At 34.4% G+C, this 20,171-nt stretch overlaps 1 protein-coding gene and 1 pseudogene across 2 annotated transcripts; both read left to right on the top strand.

Annotated features, from left to right (window-relative positions):
- The first annotated feature begins 1,279 nt into the window (after window positions 1-1,279).
- Window positions 1,280-6,269, top strand: LOC147386210 (coronatine-insensitive protein 1-like). The gene is made up of 3 exons (XM_086423025.1): window positions 1,280-1,979; window positions 4,782-5,253; window positions 5,355-6,269. Exons 1-3 carry the CDS (start codon window positions 1,489-1,491, stop codon window positions 6,168-6,170), a joined length of 1,779 nt encoding a protein of 592 aa, XP_086279151.1. The 5' UTR covers window positions 1,280-1,488; the 3' UTR covers window positions 6,171-6,269.
- A 6,459-nt stretch (window positions 6,270-12,728) lies between these two features.
- LOC147386209 (coronatine-insensitive protein 1-like) lies at window positions 12,729-17,888 on the top strand (annotated as a pseudogene). The gene is made up of 3 exons (XR_015172057.1): window positions 12,729-13,500; window positions 16,403-16,874; window positions 16,976-17,888. The product of XR_015172057.1 is annotated as a coronatine-insensitive protein 1-like (transcript).
- The last annotated feature ends 2,283 nt before the right edge of the window (window positions 17,889-20,171 follow it).

Genomic DNA, 20,171 nt, shown 5'->3' with positions numbered 1-20,171 from the left:
CACTGATGATACGCCTATTGACCTTGACATTACTCTTTGTCTATTATAGATTAATAATGCAATCGATTGCCATGCCAAATTTTACATTTAGCACACCAATCCATTTGAAATTAAATAATTATGAAGTTGTCGATTTGTGTGTCCTATGTAAAAGTTAGTGTTTTAGTGGAAACTCTCTTTATAAAATTCCTTGATTTTCTTCTCTAATCCTTATTTTGTTGTCCCAATCGTTCCATCTTCATTTGGTATTATCTTATTAGATAAGATGACGATAAGGACAATTTGGATATTTTCTTTTAATATATTATGAAGACAAAAGTCAAGTTAATCTCATGAGTTGGAAGATGTTTGAAAAGAAAAAGAATCTGGAAAATACTAACCTCACCATCGGGATGTAGCTCTCCGTCAACATGACTGTTAGATGGTAGGGATTCCCAAGAAAATGTATCCCTCAGCAGTAGTGTATAAATCCTTAGAAGAATGGAGCAAATCTCGAGGAAATATGTCTCACACCAACTTTAACTTGTAACGCACCAAACTACGTTTAAATTATTTATGGGACTTTTCTTAAATGCAGCTTATGTCTAAATTTCGATTTCGGTATATTGTTCATATTAATTCTGAAAAGATGCATAAATAATTTTCTAGCGAGTTTGCTGATATATATTTTTAATTTAAAGTAACAAATCCACTCGCATTAAAGTGATGAAATTAGTTAATAAATTAGAAGTCAAAATATCCTTAATTTTAAAGTGATGAATTCTACCGTAATAAAATGACAAATTCGTTAATCTTAAAGAGACGAATTCGTAGGCAAATTTTAAGATAAAATTTTCTTATTTTTTAACGACAAATTCATTAGTAATTTATTCCTAAATTTATCGCTTTAAATTAAAAATACCTACCAACGAATTTGCTGAAAAATGATTCATGAATACTTGAAATTTCGTCACATTCAATACATGAAATGGTAATTCACCCATTATTTATTGGGTCCACGTGTTATTTTCATAAGTCGTTGATGGGCGTCAACGGATCTCAACCCTTATTTATTTTCAAAAGATTTGGTGTTCTGCAAGTAAAAAAATTGGTGTGCCAATAAAATTTCTCTTTTCCATACACCTTGCTGTTCCTCGAGGAAAACGACGTTAACGCGGCTCTCCATCAAACAACGGATGAGATGTTAGGTATTTCTAATCTCTAGGAAATTCTATAGATACTTAAAAGGGATATGCGATACAGCTGTTACATTTAGCTGCTTGTGGTGGGTTGTCTTTTAATGGTTTTTTCAGCACCGGTATTATCGTTAGTCCTTTTTTTTTTCTTTGATCAACGATTCTACTCCAACTCCTCAATCGATCCACAAAAGAATTTTTTTTTTTTTTTTTTTGGGGCTTTTGGGTTCGCTATTTTAGTGGAAACTGAGAGATTCGAAGTTCTTAAAAGATTTTTTTTTTTTTTTTTAATTATCTGCAAGAGGGTTTATCGATGGCGAATAAAACCCTAAATAGAGGATTATCGAGCTTTGACATCTCAGATATAGCACTTGAATCGATAATGGCGTACATAGATAATCCTCGAGACCACGGTTCCGTATCTCTAGTATGCCGAAGATGGTACGAAATCGATGGATTGACGAGGAAACACATTACAATTGCTTTGTGTTACACTATAACTCCTGAGCGTCTCAAGCAAAGGTTTCCAAATCTTGAGTCTTTGAAATTGAAGGCGAAACCTAGGGCTGCAATGTTCTTCAATCTCATACCAGAAGATTGGGGAGGATACGCGGCTCCATGGATTAATGAGATTGCACGAGGGTTTGATTGTTTGAAATCGATCCATTTAAGGAGAATGATTGTGAAGGACACAGATCTGGAGATTCTTTGTCGTTCTCATGGTAACATACTTCAGGAACTTAAATTGGACAAATGTTCTGGATTTTCTACCGATGGTCTTTTAGTTGTGGCACGTTCTTGCAGGTATTTTTTTTTAAATATCTTTAATGGTGATTTTAGTTTATAATTTTAATTTATATAAAGCTAATTGAACTGAATTTCCTATCCAAAAAAAATATTTGAACTGAATTGACTTTTATCTGAAATTTAATCATAGTAATCTAGTTCGGATTCAGAAATTATTCGGTGGGGTTGCATTTGGGTTTTTGGGAAAATTTTGGGTACAGTTTGGGGAATATACAAATTATGTTTTTGAGTTTCTAACCAAACCCATCATGATCAACCTTCCTCCCTATGAAGTCAATCTTTTTCTCTTGAGATTTGAATGTTGAAGAAAATAAAATTTTGAGGGTGAAGGATAGAAATGTTACCATATTCCACCATTAATAGATAAATCATCAATTAGTTTGTTAATTCGTCCATTTAATTGGCTAGTCCCCGTATTTGGAGAATTTTATGAATTTTTAGAAAATTTCAGAGGATTTTGTGACTGCTTGTAAGTTGTTATACCTGCAATCAAGGTCTTTTAATTCTTTGTTGGTTTATCCTCAACGTTTGTGTTGGTTTTGTTAGTAGTTCAACACAATGTTGCCTGGTTCTTCGATTCGCTTGGTTCGAATTTTGGGTTCACATTAGAACGAACCTAAGGTAGTTTCATAGAGGGAATTTAGGTCATGTCAGTCTCAGCGAAGAAGATTTAGGTCAAGGGGGACATGTCATCAATTTGAAAAACACACAAGTATCTCTAATATTGACTGAAACCCAAATCAATGGGTATCTCTATTATTGAACAAAAGGTCGGGGTATCTCTAAAAGTGACCAAACTTAGGGGGCATTTATTATTGACCAAAACAGCGTTCACTATTTTCCACAAACCGAGCCGCAAACCGGCTTTGTGGTTCGGCATAGTAGGAGTGTATCTGGTAACATAGGTTCAACATACAATATAGGATAGTGTTTGTGCCTGATGGGTTCATACCAAGATCCCTTCCCTCTTTGCACTTCAATGACTTGTCCAAATCCTTGCTTTGTAGGTCTTGACACAATGTTGGAATTCTATCCTTTCTAGAGTAGTACCTAGTAAAGGTGAAATGGATAAATAATTTGTTCTTGTATGGTGAATTATGGTATTCAACAGTATACAATTTCCCCCCCTGTTAGAGTTATATTGTTGAAGAAAACATAAGTAACAAGTTACATAAAAGAAACAATATTGGTTTTATGAATTAACAGAGTAATGGGGTTCAATGTTTTATGTCGATTTCTTTATTTATTATGAATTTCATAAATGAAATGGAAACCCAATTGTTCATATATTGCTGTGAATGTGGGGCAGTATCCTGTGGGCTTTCCGAACTAACATTTCTTTTGCCCTGTTTCCACTTTAATCAAGCATTTGCTTCCAATTTTCAATCTTTACGTTAAATACATTTTCTACCAGCTTACATTCCCGTTCGGAAGGCTTTTAGCAATCACTCACCAATTTTGAGAATCCTGGCTACGTCAACCACTCATTTTCTGACAGCTAAATACAACAAAGGGGTTGTCCTTGCTTAAATTCCCAAACTGGTGTTTCAATTTGATCTAATTGGCACAACACTTGCAATGTAGGATGAACTGTGTGACTACTTGTTAGTTCAATATGACCCCTAGGTTACAAGAAAATCAACTTGTTCCCTTTTCTTTTTTGTTTGAAAAGAATATTGGATCTCATTATTCACCTTAAAGGGAAAAAAAAACAGGGAAAGAGGGTAATTCTTTGGATTACCATACTCTTCATTTTGCGGTTTGTTGGGGCCTGGGGGGTGGGGGCTTTGGAAGCAAGAGGAATTGCTGCATTTTTAAAGAAGGAGCAATTATGTTATGATGCTTATTTTGGTTTGCTATTTTGTGGTTTAGGATGTTTTGGGAAATTCAGGGATATCTTTTCAGAAAGAAGAGTTATTGTTTAGATAGGAATATCACTGTGTAGGCCGGTTGGTCAATCTTATTTTGCATTGTTATCGGATGTCATCTCAATCATCAATATCTTAATCATTAATACATAATTCATCTAATGCCTTATATTATTAAAAAAAAAAAAAACTTACATGGATCACATTAAATTCAATAGTTGTCTAGTTCCAGCCCATTGCATACAACGCAACTACCCAAGTAGATCACTTGATTTGGTTTTCCCAGAAATGAATGTATTGTTCATGAGAATCTTGTCAAACTTTCTTCTTGCTATAAGAATGATCCAGTTGTGAAGTAACACAACTGTCAGCAAAATGCTCTGCACCCTTGGAAATCTTCTGGTCATTTGCCTTTTTGTACAACACTGTCTCCTGTGCAGTCTTCTTCATTTGATTATCTTGATTTCTTTCATTTCGCTTAATTAAATCTTGTTATAGTTGTTACTTGGTGTTTCTGTGATTGTTTTGGGCAATATTAATGGGTCCCCCTTTTTAATGTCTAAGACTGTACATGATCTTGGTATCATATAACTAATATGGATTGGGTGTGGAAAAATTAGACATTTGTATTGGTGAGCAGGGTTTGATGTTGACACTTTTTACACATCACCTCATCTTGGTGCGGGGACCCACCTTGTATGTGTTATATTATTTTTATTGTGTGAACAGTTCTTTCACATTTTCATACTTCATATTTATGATGATGTTCTCATATTTTTATGTTTTGAAGTTTTAACTTTTGTGTGGACCTTGGCAGTGTAGTCCCCTCTGTAATAAACCATTTTAAGTTATTGTTTTGGAGCCTAATTGTAGACGGGAAGATATCAACATGAATTATGTTACATCATTTTTAATCATTTTTACACTGCAGATGTCTAAGAACATTATTTTTGGAGGAGAGTACAATAACAGAGAATGACGGCGATTGGTTGCACGAGCTTGCTCTGAACAACGTCGTTCTCGAGACTTTGAACTTCTATATGACGTATCTTAGCAAAATAAATATCAAAGATCTAGAAATGATAGGCAGGAATTGCCGGTCATTAGTCTCCTTAAAAATTAGTGAATGTGAAATTTTAAGTTTAATTGATTTCTTCCATGCTGCTTCAGCATTAGAGGAGTTTGGTGGGGGTACCTTCAATGAGGAACCTGAAAAATATTCTGTTGTCTCACTGCCCCCAAGTTTACGTTGCCTGGGTCTCACCTACATGGGTAAGGACGAGATGCCTATGGTGTTTCCACTTGCATCTCTACTCAAGAAGTTGGATCTCCTGTATTGCCTGCTTGATACGGAGGAGCATTGTCAATTGATTGAACGATGTCCCAATTTAGAAGTTCTCGAGGTACTAACTGGAACTGTTGTTCATTGTTTTATTCTTTTCCAATACCTATATCTTTTAATCTGGGTTCTAAACTTCAGAATGTCTTCTTTTTTAACAAATAGACGAGGACTGTGATTGGAGATAGAGGTCTAGAAGTTCTTGCTCAGAGATGTAAGAGATTAAGAAGGCTTAGAATTGAACGAGGTGCGGACGAGGGTATGGAGGATGAACAAGGGGTTGTTTCACAGAGGGGATTGTCTGCGTTGGCACAAGGCTGCCTTGAACTGGAATACATCGCAGTCTATGTGTCTGATATAACTAATGCTTCTTTAGAAGCTATTGGCACTTATTGCAAAAACCTCCGTGATTTCAGGCTGGTGTTGCTAGAGGGAGAAGAACCCATAACAGACTTGCCACTCGACAATGGAGTCCGAGCTCTGTTGATTGGTTGCCAGAAGCTTAGGAGGTTTGGTCTATACCTACGAAACGGGTGCTTGACTGATGTGGGTCTCAAATATGTCGGGCAGTACAGCCACAATATAACGTGGATGATTCTGGGTTCTGTTGGAGAATCTGATAATGGACTTCTTGAGTTCTCGAGAGGCTGTCCTAAGATGCAGAAACTAGAAATGAGGGGTTGCTGCTTTAGCGAACGAGCAATCTCTGTGGCTGTAATGCAATTAGCTTCTCTAAGGTACTTGTGGGTGCAAGGATACAAAGCATCTGCAACAGGTAGTGATCTCTTTTCCATGGTTCACCCCTACTGGAACATTGAACTTATTCCTCCGAGACGGGCTACTATTGCTGATGTAGATGGTTCCACTATATTAATTGAGCATCCGGCACATATACTTGCGTACTACTCGCTTGCTGGGCAAAGAACAGATTATCCAGACACTGTTGTTCCATTGGACCCAGCGTCATTAAAAAAATTGTAACTTTGCACATCTTAGGCTCAATTTCAATCTTTGTAAGCGCAGTTGAAAAACACATAGTTTGTGAGTTATTCTTATATCTTATAAAATCTTTTTATTAAATTGAAAGTCATTAATTTAAATGATTATTATGACAAAAAGGATAGAAAAGTTGACAAAATCGTTACAACCATCTTGGACAGACTGAACAAATATTGATTTGTTCGTTGTGCTACGGACTCCTTTTTATCCCAAATATGAGAAATATGGTTAAATAATTCTCTCTTCTGTAGAGCTAGATTTTGACATCAAAGAAATGATTAAACAGTTATACGGTGATTGTTCTTAATAGCTCCATTCTCATATCAAATGCCTTGTGTATGCACAATACATGAAGAGATTTCTCCATGCATGAGCATGATATGGTTTGAGGGACATATTGTAATTTTAATAGATGATGCAATTTTGATGGTAGTAGACATTTTTTTTGCGTGTACTATGTCGATGGTCGGTCTCTAATTATCCTTCATATTACAAAGTAAATTGTACTCGTGGGCGAGGGGAAGGGTATTTTTATTATTATTTCAAAAAATAAATAATATTTTAATGGTGTTGAATAATTTGTATCCATATTGTAGGACAATAAAATTATCCTTTTAGAAATTAGAATTTATTATTATGATCAATCTTTGTGAGGAGGGATGATCTCATCTAAAATAAATAAATGTATTTCCTTGTTTTTTTCTTTGAGGGGCTACCTCGGCCTTTTCTTCTTGTATTTTGTTCCTTTTCTTTCTTCAATATATTTTATACTTACCAAAAAAACAAAACAAAAAAAAATGTATTTTTGGAAAAAGAATTCGTAACTAAGTTTAGAAAACAAGGTTAATGGAGAGTTATTTCAACTTTAGGGGAGTATCAAATCCAAACTTGATGCAGTGGCATCTATAGCGATGAGGTTTGAATTCTGGCCGTCGCTTAATGATACAACAAGGAATGCTTCACCGACACCCACCGACAACCAGCTTGGCCGTTGCTAATTCCTTTTGCGTCACCCTAAACTTCTATAGCGATAGCTCCAACTGTCATTGTAACTTTTTTATTATTTTTTTGCTATAGTGCCTAATGAGATGTGGTGTTGGATTGCCATTGTGATAATTCGTGTGGGCATAAAGACTTTTAGTAAGAGTGGAAAATTTTGAAATTGGTATAATTTAGGGTATTTTAAAAATCCCCTTTGTAAAATTGGTGATATTAGATTTACCGCTTAGTAAAATGCAAGATTAGGTTTACACCTCTACATGGGTTTTTCTTAATTATTTAACAACTAAATTTTGATATAGTAATTTAAGTATTTAAAGAACATTTTGAAAAAAAAAAATCAGAATTTTATGACTAAGGGGGATAAGTCTAAGCTTGTATTTTAAAAGGGATAATCCTAATATCATCAATTTTACAGGGGGTGTTTCTAAAGTACTCTTTAATTTATGATTTCTTGGATTTAAATATTTTTAAACTCTAGAGCGGAGGTGTGCTTAAGTTAAAGTGTGAATTTCCATTTCGTGAGCTGAATTTGATGAATTTACAATTTTGGCTTATTGTTCATTTTAATTACCAAAACGTGAACAATAACAATTTCGGAGGTTTAAAGTGACTATTTGACTAAAAATAGCAAGACTTGTGAGAATATTCTCACTTTAAAACCTCTGAATTCGTTACCGTTCCACATTTTTTTGGTAATTAAAATTAGGGTTGTCAATGGATTGGATTAGACTCGAAATCCAATCCAAACCCGAAGTTGGATCGATGTTTTGGATTTTGATAAGGATCTAATCCAATAAGATTTTGATCTACTATATTATTGGATTGGATCTGGATCAATCATGTCTCGATTTGATAATATTTTGGCAAGGCCTCAAGTAACGAAGCTGAATGTAGAGCTCTAGATCTTTTTGATTTCCATGGCCGTAAGCTAATCATTGAAATGGACTCTTCTAATCGTGAATGGCTTGAAGTGGTTTCAAAGAATCAGAAACTCCCTTGTTAACGAGATTTGGAAGGTGATTCACACATGTAGAGAAGCCAATATTATATGCTTTGGCAAATGTGGCGGTCTAGCTTGTCTCCTCCTCCACTTTCCCAAACTTGAACAACCTGCCTCTTTTGGTTTTGGATTGTTTGAAAGGAGACATATTGGAACTCTTTGTTTCAGGCTTGTAACTTAAGGGTTCCCTTCTTGTACATTCTTCCTCCTTTAATCAGTATTCTTTACTTAGCAAAAAAAAAAAAGAACACTAAAATTGCTCTAAGGCACGAAGTTAACTATCTTGTCTTATAGACAACAGACACCCCCATTCCACTTAAGAAACGAAGATGCAGTTAAGTTTTTGGTGAACTTATCTTCGAGATACAACAGGGCTCAATTTAACCACAAATTGTATATTTTCTCTGAGTCTACATAAACTTTGAAAGAGCCTGTCACATAGGTTTTGAATACACGAATGCCTCTTCCATAAAACAAAATTTGGTTTAAAGAAAGATGGCAAAATTAGGAAGAGATGGAAAAAAAAAATATAGGAAGAAATATTTTATTCAATCTTTTGGTAAGTTTTTTTTTATGACATCTTGTTTGCTTTTAGCAAAGCTTCTACCATTAGATAATAGGCATTTAGGGATGGTACGAATAACACTTAGAAGGTTGACCATTACAAAAGAGCAATAGCAAAGCCAAGATGGAAAAATGCGCTCGATTCCTTCATATAGATAAATAATCTTAAAAGATGCATCCATTCGAAAATGGATAATGAATCCAATCCCCTATTAGAAATATACATTGGGTATGTAGACACCCTAAATTGTACCAATCCATTAGGAATTTCTGAAAATTTCAAGTAGATTTAGATCAAAAATCCAAAACCCTTCAATGGGCCCACGTTGTATAAAAATTGTCACTTGGCACATTTTCCTCATGCATACATGCACTCAAGTATCTTATCCTAATCCAATCTAATCTCATACCACTTCTATGATCCAATCTGAATCCATATTCATTCTCCATTAACCTATCTATCACTCATACCCTAACCCAAGTCTATATCTTAAACTCAAAATCAAGTTCATATTCTAAATCCAAAACCAAGACTATTCTAAGTCCAATACCAACCCTATTCTAAGTTTATGATATACACATCATCCCAAAAGGTGACATATGTTGATCTCCCATAAGCCATCAATACCCAATGCTTTAATCTAATTGGAAAGTCAACTCCCCCTTGTAAAAATCTAAGAATACCCCTTTTCAAAAAGTATGATTAAACAAAAAAGATATTTTGGTCTTTAATAATAATCCATAAAGTTGAGAGAACTTTCAATCTTATCCCTAAAAGGTGAGAATCTTCAAGTACATGCATGGAGTTTTCCCATTAACCTATTTTAAAAATATACATTCACATTTGCTTTATGAGTTATTTACAAATGAATCAAGGTATACTTTTCACTTATCACTCCATCTTTACACATGTCACTCCCTTATTCATCCTCCCAAAAGTACTATTTGTTCTCTCACCTCTATTTATCAAAAAATTAAATATCAAATAAATTCTTTTAGGGTTTCTTCACAAATTTTACCTTTACTCTCATACAAATGAAAAATCCAAAAGAAATAACATAAACTTCATGTCTATTCTCTTTATTTTTAGGATTAGACCACTTTATTCTAAAAAATTATCCAAAAACTCTATAAATAATCTCATTTTCTATAAATAATTCATACTCTTAAGCCCTCATTTCTTAACCTCAAACTCTACCAAAATCCCTATTCACCTGCTAATCTTCTCTAAACCCAAATTTTTACTCAAGAACTCTCAACCTTCAATCAATAACTCGCATCCTCTTTAACCATATACTATCCACAAAAGCACTCAACCTTTAAGTTCATATCTCAAGATTCAAGCACATTTAAAAACCTTAAGGGACAAGGTGGGTTAGCATATGTTTTTATTTTTAAGTATCTACCTCTTCTACTTCTAATCCTTATTTTATTTTATATTTTTAAAAATTCTTTAGGATGTAATGCATACCCTCCCCCACCTTCGGTAGGTTGGACTAAGGTTCAGCCGAAAGGGTGGGGGTTGAAGTCTTCTTTTCCCTATCACATGTCTCATGCATCATATTGTAAACAATGTACCTACTCACATATGCTTGACGATAATAAAGAAAAGTGCTACCCTCTTATTAGGATGAAACACTAAGTTTCTAGTTTTGTAATCATGTATTAAGATTGTGACTTCAAGGGAACTTTATCATGGAATCTCTCTAAAAAGTCCTAAACCAACATTCCAACTCATGAAAATAATGTAAACTACAAGGACCATTCTTCTCCATAGGATGTTCCCAATGTCATATTGATATTAAAACCTTATTCTAAGAGAACATGTTCACCTATTACACACACCACTTCTAGCATGCATTTTCATGCATTTATTTTTCTATTTTCCTAAGTTTTTTAAAAGATTGACCAAATTTCAAGGTAACCATTTTATGTGGAGAGGATAGGGTGCCTGATACCTTCCTTATCCTCTAACCGGACCTCTTTGCTTAGATCTTAGGTAGACCATGTCTTTTCCATGCACAAAAATCACTACAATGACAATTAATTTTAAAATCATTTCGGGTGCTCTTTCACACCCATTTTCAAAAAAAGAAAGCGACTCGAAACAACGTTGCATTGAGGTTCCATGACGAACATTCTCATGTTTACAGGGTAAAAACCTGTTGGAACGACTGTTTAAAGGTAACCTTTACACTGAAATCCAATATGCACCATTTGGAGCTATTAAGTACCTGTTCAAGTTCGAAAACCCTGACTATCTATATCAATGATTCAGTAATAAAATAACACTACTACCACCAATATGTTCTGCACCTTTGAAAGTCTTATGATCATTTCTCTTTTTGTACAACTTTGTACTGAAGTAAAAGTCAGTGTGTTATTGAAACTCTCTTTATAAAAACTCTTTGATTTTCTTCTCAAATCCTTAATTTGTTATCCCAATCATCCCATCTTCATTTGGTATTGCCATATTGGATAAGATGACTGTAGATGCGATTTTTGTGATTACCTCGAGACCATCGTTATCTCGTGTACATGATCTTTTATAGATCATCCCTGCTCCCTAATACACATAGCCTCCAATGCCTAAATTAGATCCCTAAAAAATTTGACAGAGTTTATGAGTAAAATTGTGTACCTTTGGGTGTGGCTCTTTTCCTTGATTTATAGAGTGTGAGTTTCTATCGTCCACGTTTCTAATTTATTTTCTTTTATTTTCAGATAAAAATCATGGGAATCCTTGAGAGTAGACCCTTTCCTAACATATGACACTGAAATCCCAAGAATCCAAGAATTTGTGTGCCTCCTTTTTTTGAGATCTCATTCTCATTAATCGTTTCTTGAGCGACGATAGCTAGGTGAGAACCTCAACTAGCCAAGCAATATAGTTGATAGGTTGGAACCTAAAGATCGGATAATATCTAAAACAGTTTAACGACCCGTGTCATTACTTTTGTGGCTTGCAAATTTATCCCTCCACAATGACAATAAGGATAATTTAGATATTTTCTTTTAGTATATGATAGAAGACCAAAATCAAGTTAATCTCATCAGTTGGAAGCAACTTGAAAAAAAAGAAAAGAATTTGGGAAATACTAGCCTCACACTGGGATGGAGCTCTCTGTCAACATGACTTTTGGATGGTAGGGATTCCCAAGAAAATGTATTCCAAGGATGTAGTGTATTAAACACTAGAAGAATGGAGCTAATCTAGAGGAAATCTGTGTCTCACACCAACTTTAACTTGTCACACACCAAACTACTTTTAAATTATTTATGGGATTTTTCCTATGCGCAACTTATTTCTAAATCGCGATATCGGTATATTGTTCATATAAATTCTGAAAACGTGCATAAATCATTTTCTAGTCAATTTGCTGATAGATATTTTTAATTTAAAGTAACGAATCCACTAGCATTAAAGTGATGAATTCATTGATGAATTTAAAGTCAAAATATCCTTGATTTTAAAGCGACGAATTCTCTCATAATAAAGTGACAAATTCGTTAATATTAAAGAGACGAATTCTTAGGCAAATTTTAAGATAAATTTTTTAAAATTTTTAATGGTGAATTCATTGGTAATTTATCAACAAGTTTGTCACCTTAAATTAAAAATAGCCACCAACAAATTTATTGAAAAATGAATCATGCATATTTTCAAAATTAATATGAACCGGACTTGGAATTTTGTCACAGTCAATACATTAAATGATAATTCACCCAATATCTATCGGGTCAGGATCCCTTGACTTTTAAGAATGACTTTAAATGCAAAATACAATGATTGAGATTTATCCTCGAAATGATTGATTTGTGTTATTAAGATACTCATAAATCTCAATCAATTTTCTGTTTAAAGGGTTGGGGTCACAATCACATGTTATTTTCATAAGTCATTGGTAGGAGTAAACGGATCTCAGCACTTATTTTCTAAAGATTTGGTGTTCTGTAAGTAAAACTTGGTTTGCCAATAGAATTTCTCTTTTCCATACCCCTTGCTGTTCCTCGAGGAAAACAGCGTTGAGGCGGCTCTCCATCAAACAACGGTTGAGATGTTAGGGATTTCCAATTTCTCTTTCATGGTTTTTTCAGCAGCCGGTATTATCGTTAGTCGTTTTGTTTCCTTCATGACGTTTTTTAATTCTGACGTGGAGATGCATACATAACCGTTAATGGTTTTTAGTGGAAACTGAGAGATTCGAAGTTCTTGAAAGAATTTTTTTATTATTATCAGCAAGAGGGTTTATCGATGGCGAATAAAACCCTAAACAGAGGATTATCGAGCTTTGATATCTCAGATTTAGCACTTGAATCGATAATGGCGTACATAGATAATCCTCGAGATCATTGTTCCGTATCTCTGGTATGCCGAAGATGGTACGAAATCGATGGATTGACGAGGAAGCACATCACCATTGCTTTGTGTTACACTATAACTCCTGAGCGTCTCAAGCAAAGGTTTCCAAATCTTGAGTCTTTGAAATTGAAGGCGAAACCTAGGGCTGCAATGTACTTCAATCTCATACCAGAAGATTGGGGAGGATACGCGGCTCCATGGATTAATGAGATTGCACGAGGGTTTGATTGTTTGAAATCGATCCATTTAAGGAGAATGATTGTGAAGGACACAGATCTGGAGATTCTTTGTCGTTCTCATGGTAACATACTTCAGGAGCTTAAATTGGACAAATGTTCTGGATTTTCTACCGATGGTCTTTTAGTTGTGGCACGTTCTTGCAGGTATTTCTTTTTTTAATATCTTTAATGGTGACTTTAGTTTATAATTTTAATTTATATAAAGCTAATTGAACCGAATTTCCTATCCAAAAAAAAAAAAAAATTGAACTGAATTGACTTTTATCTGAAATTTAATCATAGTAATCTAGTTCGGATTCAGAAATTATTTGGTGGGGTTGCATTTGGGTTTTTGGGGAAAAATTTGGGGACAGTTTGGGGAATATACAAATGATGTTCTTGAGTTTCTTACCAAACCCATCATGATCAACCTCCCTCCCTATGAACTCAATCTTTTTCTCTTGAGATTTGAATGTTGAAGAAAATAAAATTTTGAGGGTGAAGGATAGAATTGTTACCATATTCCACCATTAATATATAAATCATCAATTAGTTTGTTAATTCGTCCATTTAATTGGTTAGTCCCCGTATTTGGAGAATTTTATGAATTTTTGGAAAATTTAGGAGGATTTTGTAACTATGCTTGTAAGTTGTTATACCTGCAATCAAGGTCTTTTAATTCTTTGTTGGTTTATCCTTAACGTTTGTGTTCGTTTTGTTAGTAGTTCAACACAATGTTACCTGGTTCTTCGATTCACTTGGTTCGAATTTGGGTTCACATTAGAACAAACCTAAGGTAGTTTCATAGAGAGAATTTAGGTCATTTATGTCAAGTCTCAGGGAAGAAGATTTAGGTCAAGGGGGACATGTCATCAATTTGAAAAACACACGAGTATCTCTAATATTGACTGAAACCCAAATCAATGGGTATCTCTATTATTAACAAAAGGTCAGGGTATCTCTAAAAGTGACCAAACTTAGGGGGCATTTATTATTGACCAAAACAGTGGGTTCACCGTTCTCCATGAATCAAGTGAACCGAGCCGCAAACCAACTTTGTGGTTCGGCATAGTAAGAGCGAATCTGGTAACATAGGTTCAACATACAACATAGGATAGTGATTGTGCCTGATGGGTGCATACCAAGATCCCTTCCCTCTTTGCACTTCAATGACTTGTCCAAATCCTTGTTTTGTAGGTCTTGACACAATGTTGGAATTCTATCCTTTCTAGAGTAGTACCTAGTAAAGGTGAAATGGATAAATAATTTGTTCTTATATGGTGAATTATGGTATTCAACAGTATACAATTTTCCCCCCTGTTAGAGTTATATTGTTAAAGAAAACATAAGTAACAAGTTACATAAAAGAAACAATATTAGTTTTATGAATTAACAGAGTAATGGATGTTTTATGTCGATTTCTTTATTTATTATGAATTTCATAAATGAAATGGAAACCCAATTGTTCATATATTGCTGTGAATGTGGGGCAGTATCCTGTGGGCTTTCTGAACTAACATTTTTTTTGCCCTGTTTCCACTTTAATCAAGCATTTGCTCCCAATTTTCAATCTTTATGTTAAATACATTTTCTACCAGCTTACGTTCCCGTTCAGAAGGCTTTTAGGAATCACTCACCAATTTTGAGAATCCTGGCTACGTCAACCACTCATTTTCTGACAGATAAAGGGGGGAAAGGTCATGTGAATTACCTTCTCTAATTCAAGTTAATTGAGATGTTGTCATACAATAAAGGGGTTGTCCTTGCTTAAATTCCCAAACTGGTGTTTCGATTTGATCAAATTGGCACAACATGACTTGCATGTGTAGGATGAACTGTGTGACTACTTGTTAGTTCAATATGACCCCTAGGTTACAAGAAAATCAACTTGTTCTTCGGATGACCCCTTTCTTTTTTGTTTGAAAAGAATATTGGATCTTATTATTCACCTTAAAGAAAAAAAAAGAGAGAGGGAAAAAGGGTAATTCTTTGGACTACCATTCTCTTCATTTTGTGGTTTGTTGGGGTCTGGGGGCTTTGAAAGCAAGAGGAATTGCTGCATTTTTAAAGAAGTAGCAATTACGTTATGATACTTATTTTGGTTTTCTATTTTGTGGTTTAGGTTGTTTGAGAAATTCAGGGATGTCCTTGCAGAAAGAAGAGTTATTGTTTAGATAGGAATCACTGTGTAGGCCGGTTGGCCAATCTTATTTTGTATTGTTATCGGATGTCATCTCGATCATCAATTTCTTAATCCTTAATACATAATGTATCTAATGCCTTAAATTATTTAATAATAATAATAATAATAATAAAATAATAAAATAAAAAACTTACATGGATCGCATTAAATGCAATGGTTGTCTGGTTCCAGCCCATTGCATACAACGCAACTACCGAAGTAGATCACTTGATTTGGTTTTCCCAGAAATGAATGTATTGTTCATGAGAATCTTGTCACACTTTCTTCTTGCTATAAGAATGATCCAGTTGTGAAGTAACACAACTATCAGCAAAATGTTCTGCACCCTTGGCAATCTTCTGGTCATTTTCCTTTTTGTACAACACTGTCTCCTGTGAAGTTGATTATCTTGATTTCTTTCATTTCGCTTAATTAAATCTTGTTATAGTTGTTCCTCGGTGTTTCTGTGATTGTTTTGGGCAATATTAATTGGTCCCCCTTTTTAATGTCTAAGACTGTACATGATCTTGGTATCATATAACTAATATGGATTGGGTGTGGAAAAATTAGACATTTGTATTGGTGAGCATGGTTTGATGTTGACACTTTTTACACATCACCTCATCTTGATGTGGGGACCCACCTTGTATGTGTTATATTATTTTTATTGTGTGAACAGATCTTTCACATTTTCATACTTCATATTTATGATGATGTTCTCATATTTTTATGTTTTGATTATGATATGAAGTTTTAACTTTTGTGTGGACCTTGGCAGTGTAGTCCCCTCTGTAATAAGCCATTTTAAGTTATTGTTTTGGAGCCTAATTGTAGACAGGAAGATATCAACATGAATTATGCTACTTCATTTTTACACTTTTTCAGATGTCTAAGAACATTATTTTTGGAGGAGAGTGCAATAACAGAGAATGATGACGATTGGTTGCACGAGCTTGCTCTGAACAATGTTGTTCTCGAGACTTTGAACTTCTATATGACATATCTTAGCAAAATAAATATCCAAGACCTAGAAATGATAGGCAGAAATTGCCGGTCATTAGTCTCCTTAAAAATTAGTGAATGTGAAATTCTAAGATTAGTTGATTTCTTCCGTGCTGCTTCAGCATTAGAGGAGTTTGGTGGGGGTACCTTCAATGAGGAACCTGAAAAATATTCTGTTGTCTCACTGTCCCCAAGTTTACGTCGCCTGGGTCTCACCTACATGGGTAAGGATGAGATGCCTATGGTGTTTCCACTTGCATCTCTACTCAAAAAGTTGGATCTCCTGTATTCCCTGCTTGATACAGAGGAGCATTGTCAATTGATTGAACGATGTCCCAATTTAGAAGTTCTCGAGGTACTAACTGGAACTGTTGTTCATTGTTTTATTCTTTACCAATACGTATTTCTTTCAATCTGGATTCTAAACTTCAGAATGTCTTCTTTTTTAACGAATAGACGAGGACTGTGATTGGAGATAGAGGTCTAGAAGTTCTTGCTCAGAGATGTAAGAGATTAAGAAGGCTTAGAATTGATCGATGTGCAGAAGAGGGTATGGAGGATGATGAACAAGGGGTTGTTTCACAGAGGGGATTGTCTGCTTTGGCACAAGGATGCCTCGAACTGGAATACCTAGCAGTTTATGTGTCTGATATAACTAATGCTTCTTTGGAAGCTATTGGCACTTATTGCAAAAACCTCCGTGATTTCAGGCTGGTCTTGCTCGAGGTAGAAGAACCCATAACAGAGTTGCCACTCGACAATGGAGTCTGAGCTCTGTTGATTGGTTGCCAGAAGCTTAGGAGGTTTGGTCTATACCTACGAAAAGGGGGCTTGACTGATTTGGGTCTCAAATATGTCGGGCAGTACAGCCACAATATAACGTGGATGATTCTGGGTTCTGTTGGAGAATCTGATGATGGACTTCTTGAGTTCTCGAGAGGCTGTCCTAAGCTGCAGAAATGAGGGGTTGTTACTTTAGTGAACGAGCAATCTCCGTGGCTGTAATGCAATTAGCTTCTCTAAGGTAGTTGTGGGTGCAAGGATACAAAGCATCTGCAACAGGTAGTGATCTCTTTTCCATGGCTCACCCCAACTGGAACATTGAACTTATACCTCGGAGACTGGCTACTCTTGCTGATGTTGATGGTTCCACTATATTTATTGAGCAACCGGCACAGATACTTGCGTACTACTCGCTTGCCGGGCAAAGAACAGATTATCCGGATACTGTTGTGCCATTGGACCCATCGTCATTAAAAAAATTGTAACTTTGCACATCTTAGGCTAAATTTCAATCTTTTGAAGCGTAGTCGAAAAACACAAATAGTTTGTGAGTTATTCTTATATCTTATAAAATCTTTTTATTAAATTGAAGGTCATATTAAATTAAATGGATTATTATGACAAAAAGGATTGAAAAGTTGACAAAATCGTTACAACCATCTCGGTCAACTGAACAAAATATTGATTTGTTCATTGGTGCCACGGACTCCTGTTTTTTTCTCCAACTATGAGAAATGTAGTTAACTAATTCTCTTCTCTGTTGAGCTAGATTTTAATATCAAAGAAATGATTAAACAGTTCTTAATAGCTCCATTCTCCTATCAAATGCCTTGTGTATGCACGATACATGAAGAGATTTCTCCATGCATGAGCATGTTATGGCTTGAGGGACGTATTGTAAATTTTTAATAGATGATGCAATCTTGATGGTGATAGACATTTTTTTTTTTGTGTGTATACTATGTGGATGGTCTCTAATTATCCTTCATATTTTATCTACAAAGTAAATTGTACTGATGGGCGAGGGGGTGGGTATTATTATTATTATTATTTTTAAAAATAAATAATATTTTAAAAAAATTAAATTATCCTTTTAGAATTTATAATTTATTATTATGATCAATCTTTGTGAGGAGGGATGATCTCATTTAAAAATAAATGTATCTTTGGAAGAAGAATTCGAAACTAAGTATAGAAAACAAGGTTAATGGAGGGCTATTTCAACTTTAGGGTAGTATCAGATCCAAACCTGTTGCAGTGGTATAGCCATGAGGTTTGAATTCTGACCCTCGCTAACACCTTTTACGACACCCTAACTTCTATAGTGATAGCTCTGACCATCATTATAATGTTTTTTTTTTTTTTGTTGCTATAGTGCCAAGCGATATGTGGTAGTCCGTGTGGGCATAAAAACCTTTGGTAAGAGTTGATAAGTAAGGAATTAGTATAATTTAGGGTATTTTAGAAATTCCTTTTTGTAAAATTGGTGATATCACCTTACAAAATGCAAGATTAGGTTTACACCTCTATGTGATTTTTTCTTAATGATTTAACAACTAAATTTTGATTTAGTAATTTAAGTATTTAAAGAACATTTTGAAAAAAATTCAAAATTCAAAATTTTATGACTTATGTTCAAGGGGGTGGTAAGTCTAATCTTGTATTTTTAAAAGGGATAATCCTAATATCATCAATTTTACAGGGGGTGTTTCTAAAATACACTTTAATTTATGATTTCTTGGATTTAAATATTTTTAAACTCTAGACCGGAGGTGTGCTTAAGTTAAATGGTGAATTTCCATTTCGTGAGCTGAATTTGATGAATTTACAACTTCCGCTTATTGTTCATTTTAATTTCCAAAATGTGAATGGTTATAATTTCGAAGGTTTAAAGTGACTATATGATTAAAAATAACAAAACCTGTGAGAATATTGTCACTTTAAAACCTCTGAATTCATTATCGTTCACATTTTGGTAATTAACATTTGGGTTGTCAATGGATCAAATCAGCTTCAAAATCTAATTCAAACCCGAAGTTGAATAAATGTTTTGGATTCTGATAAGGATCCAATCCGATAAGGTTTCAATCCGATATATTATTAGAACGGATCTGAATCAATCATGTCTCAATTCGATAATATTTTAGAATGTATATAAGTTATATTTGATCAACCATGTCTCAACTAGAACGTGCAATCCTTCGAGTTCATGGATACAAACAAACTGCAATACTTGGAGACTTCTTGGCCATGATTCCCCCCATCTGGAACTTTGAAATTTTATGAGAGAGTAAGGCAGTGTTTGTTTGTGCTATTTTTCAGCGTTTATTGCTGAAAAATATTAAATTCAACACTTTTTGTCAAAATAGCGCATTTGTTTACTCTATATTTTCAGCATTTATTGTTAAAAATAAGTGAAAAAAATTTAGCGCTATTTTGATGCTGAAAAAAAGTGCTGAAACGGTAAGCACTTTGCTTTTTTCGACAAAAACAAGTATGCCCTTATTCTTAAAAGGATATTACCTCTTATATCCCATGAATAAGTATATAAGCACCCCACAAATTAATAAACCCACACCATGGCTAAATTATTTTATCTTATATGAGTTAAAAGTTTTGGAATGAGTTGATTTTTGGTGAGGATGATCTCCTCATTAGTATATAAGCACCCCACAAATTAATAAACCCACACTATAGATAAATTATTTTGTCTTATATGTTAAAAGTTTTGGAATAAGTTTATTTTTGATGAGGATGTTATTTACAATATGGAGATCATCCTCACAAAAAATTAGCACATCCTGAAACTTCTAACCCTATCAAAACAAGTTCATGAACTGTAAATCGTCCCTTTTTTTTTTTTTTTGGA

The sequence above is a fragment of the Akebia trifoliata genome, chromosome 14 (assembly GCF_017979445.1).
Source record: "Akebia trifoliata isolate Shusen 1 chromosome 14, ASM1797944v1, whole genome shotgun sequence".
Classification (NCBI taxonomy): domain Eukaryota; kingdom Viridiplantae; phylum Streptophyta; class Magnoliopsida; order Ranunculales; family Lardizabalaceae; genus Akebia; species Akebia trifoliata.
The sequence above is the reverse complement of the archived record's forward strand: the minus strand, read 5'-3'. Positions and strand labels throughout refer to the sequence as shown.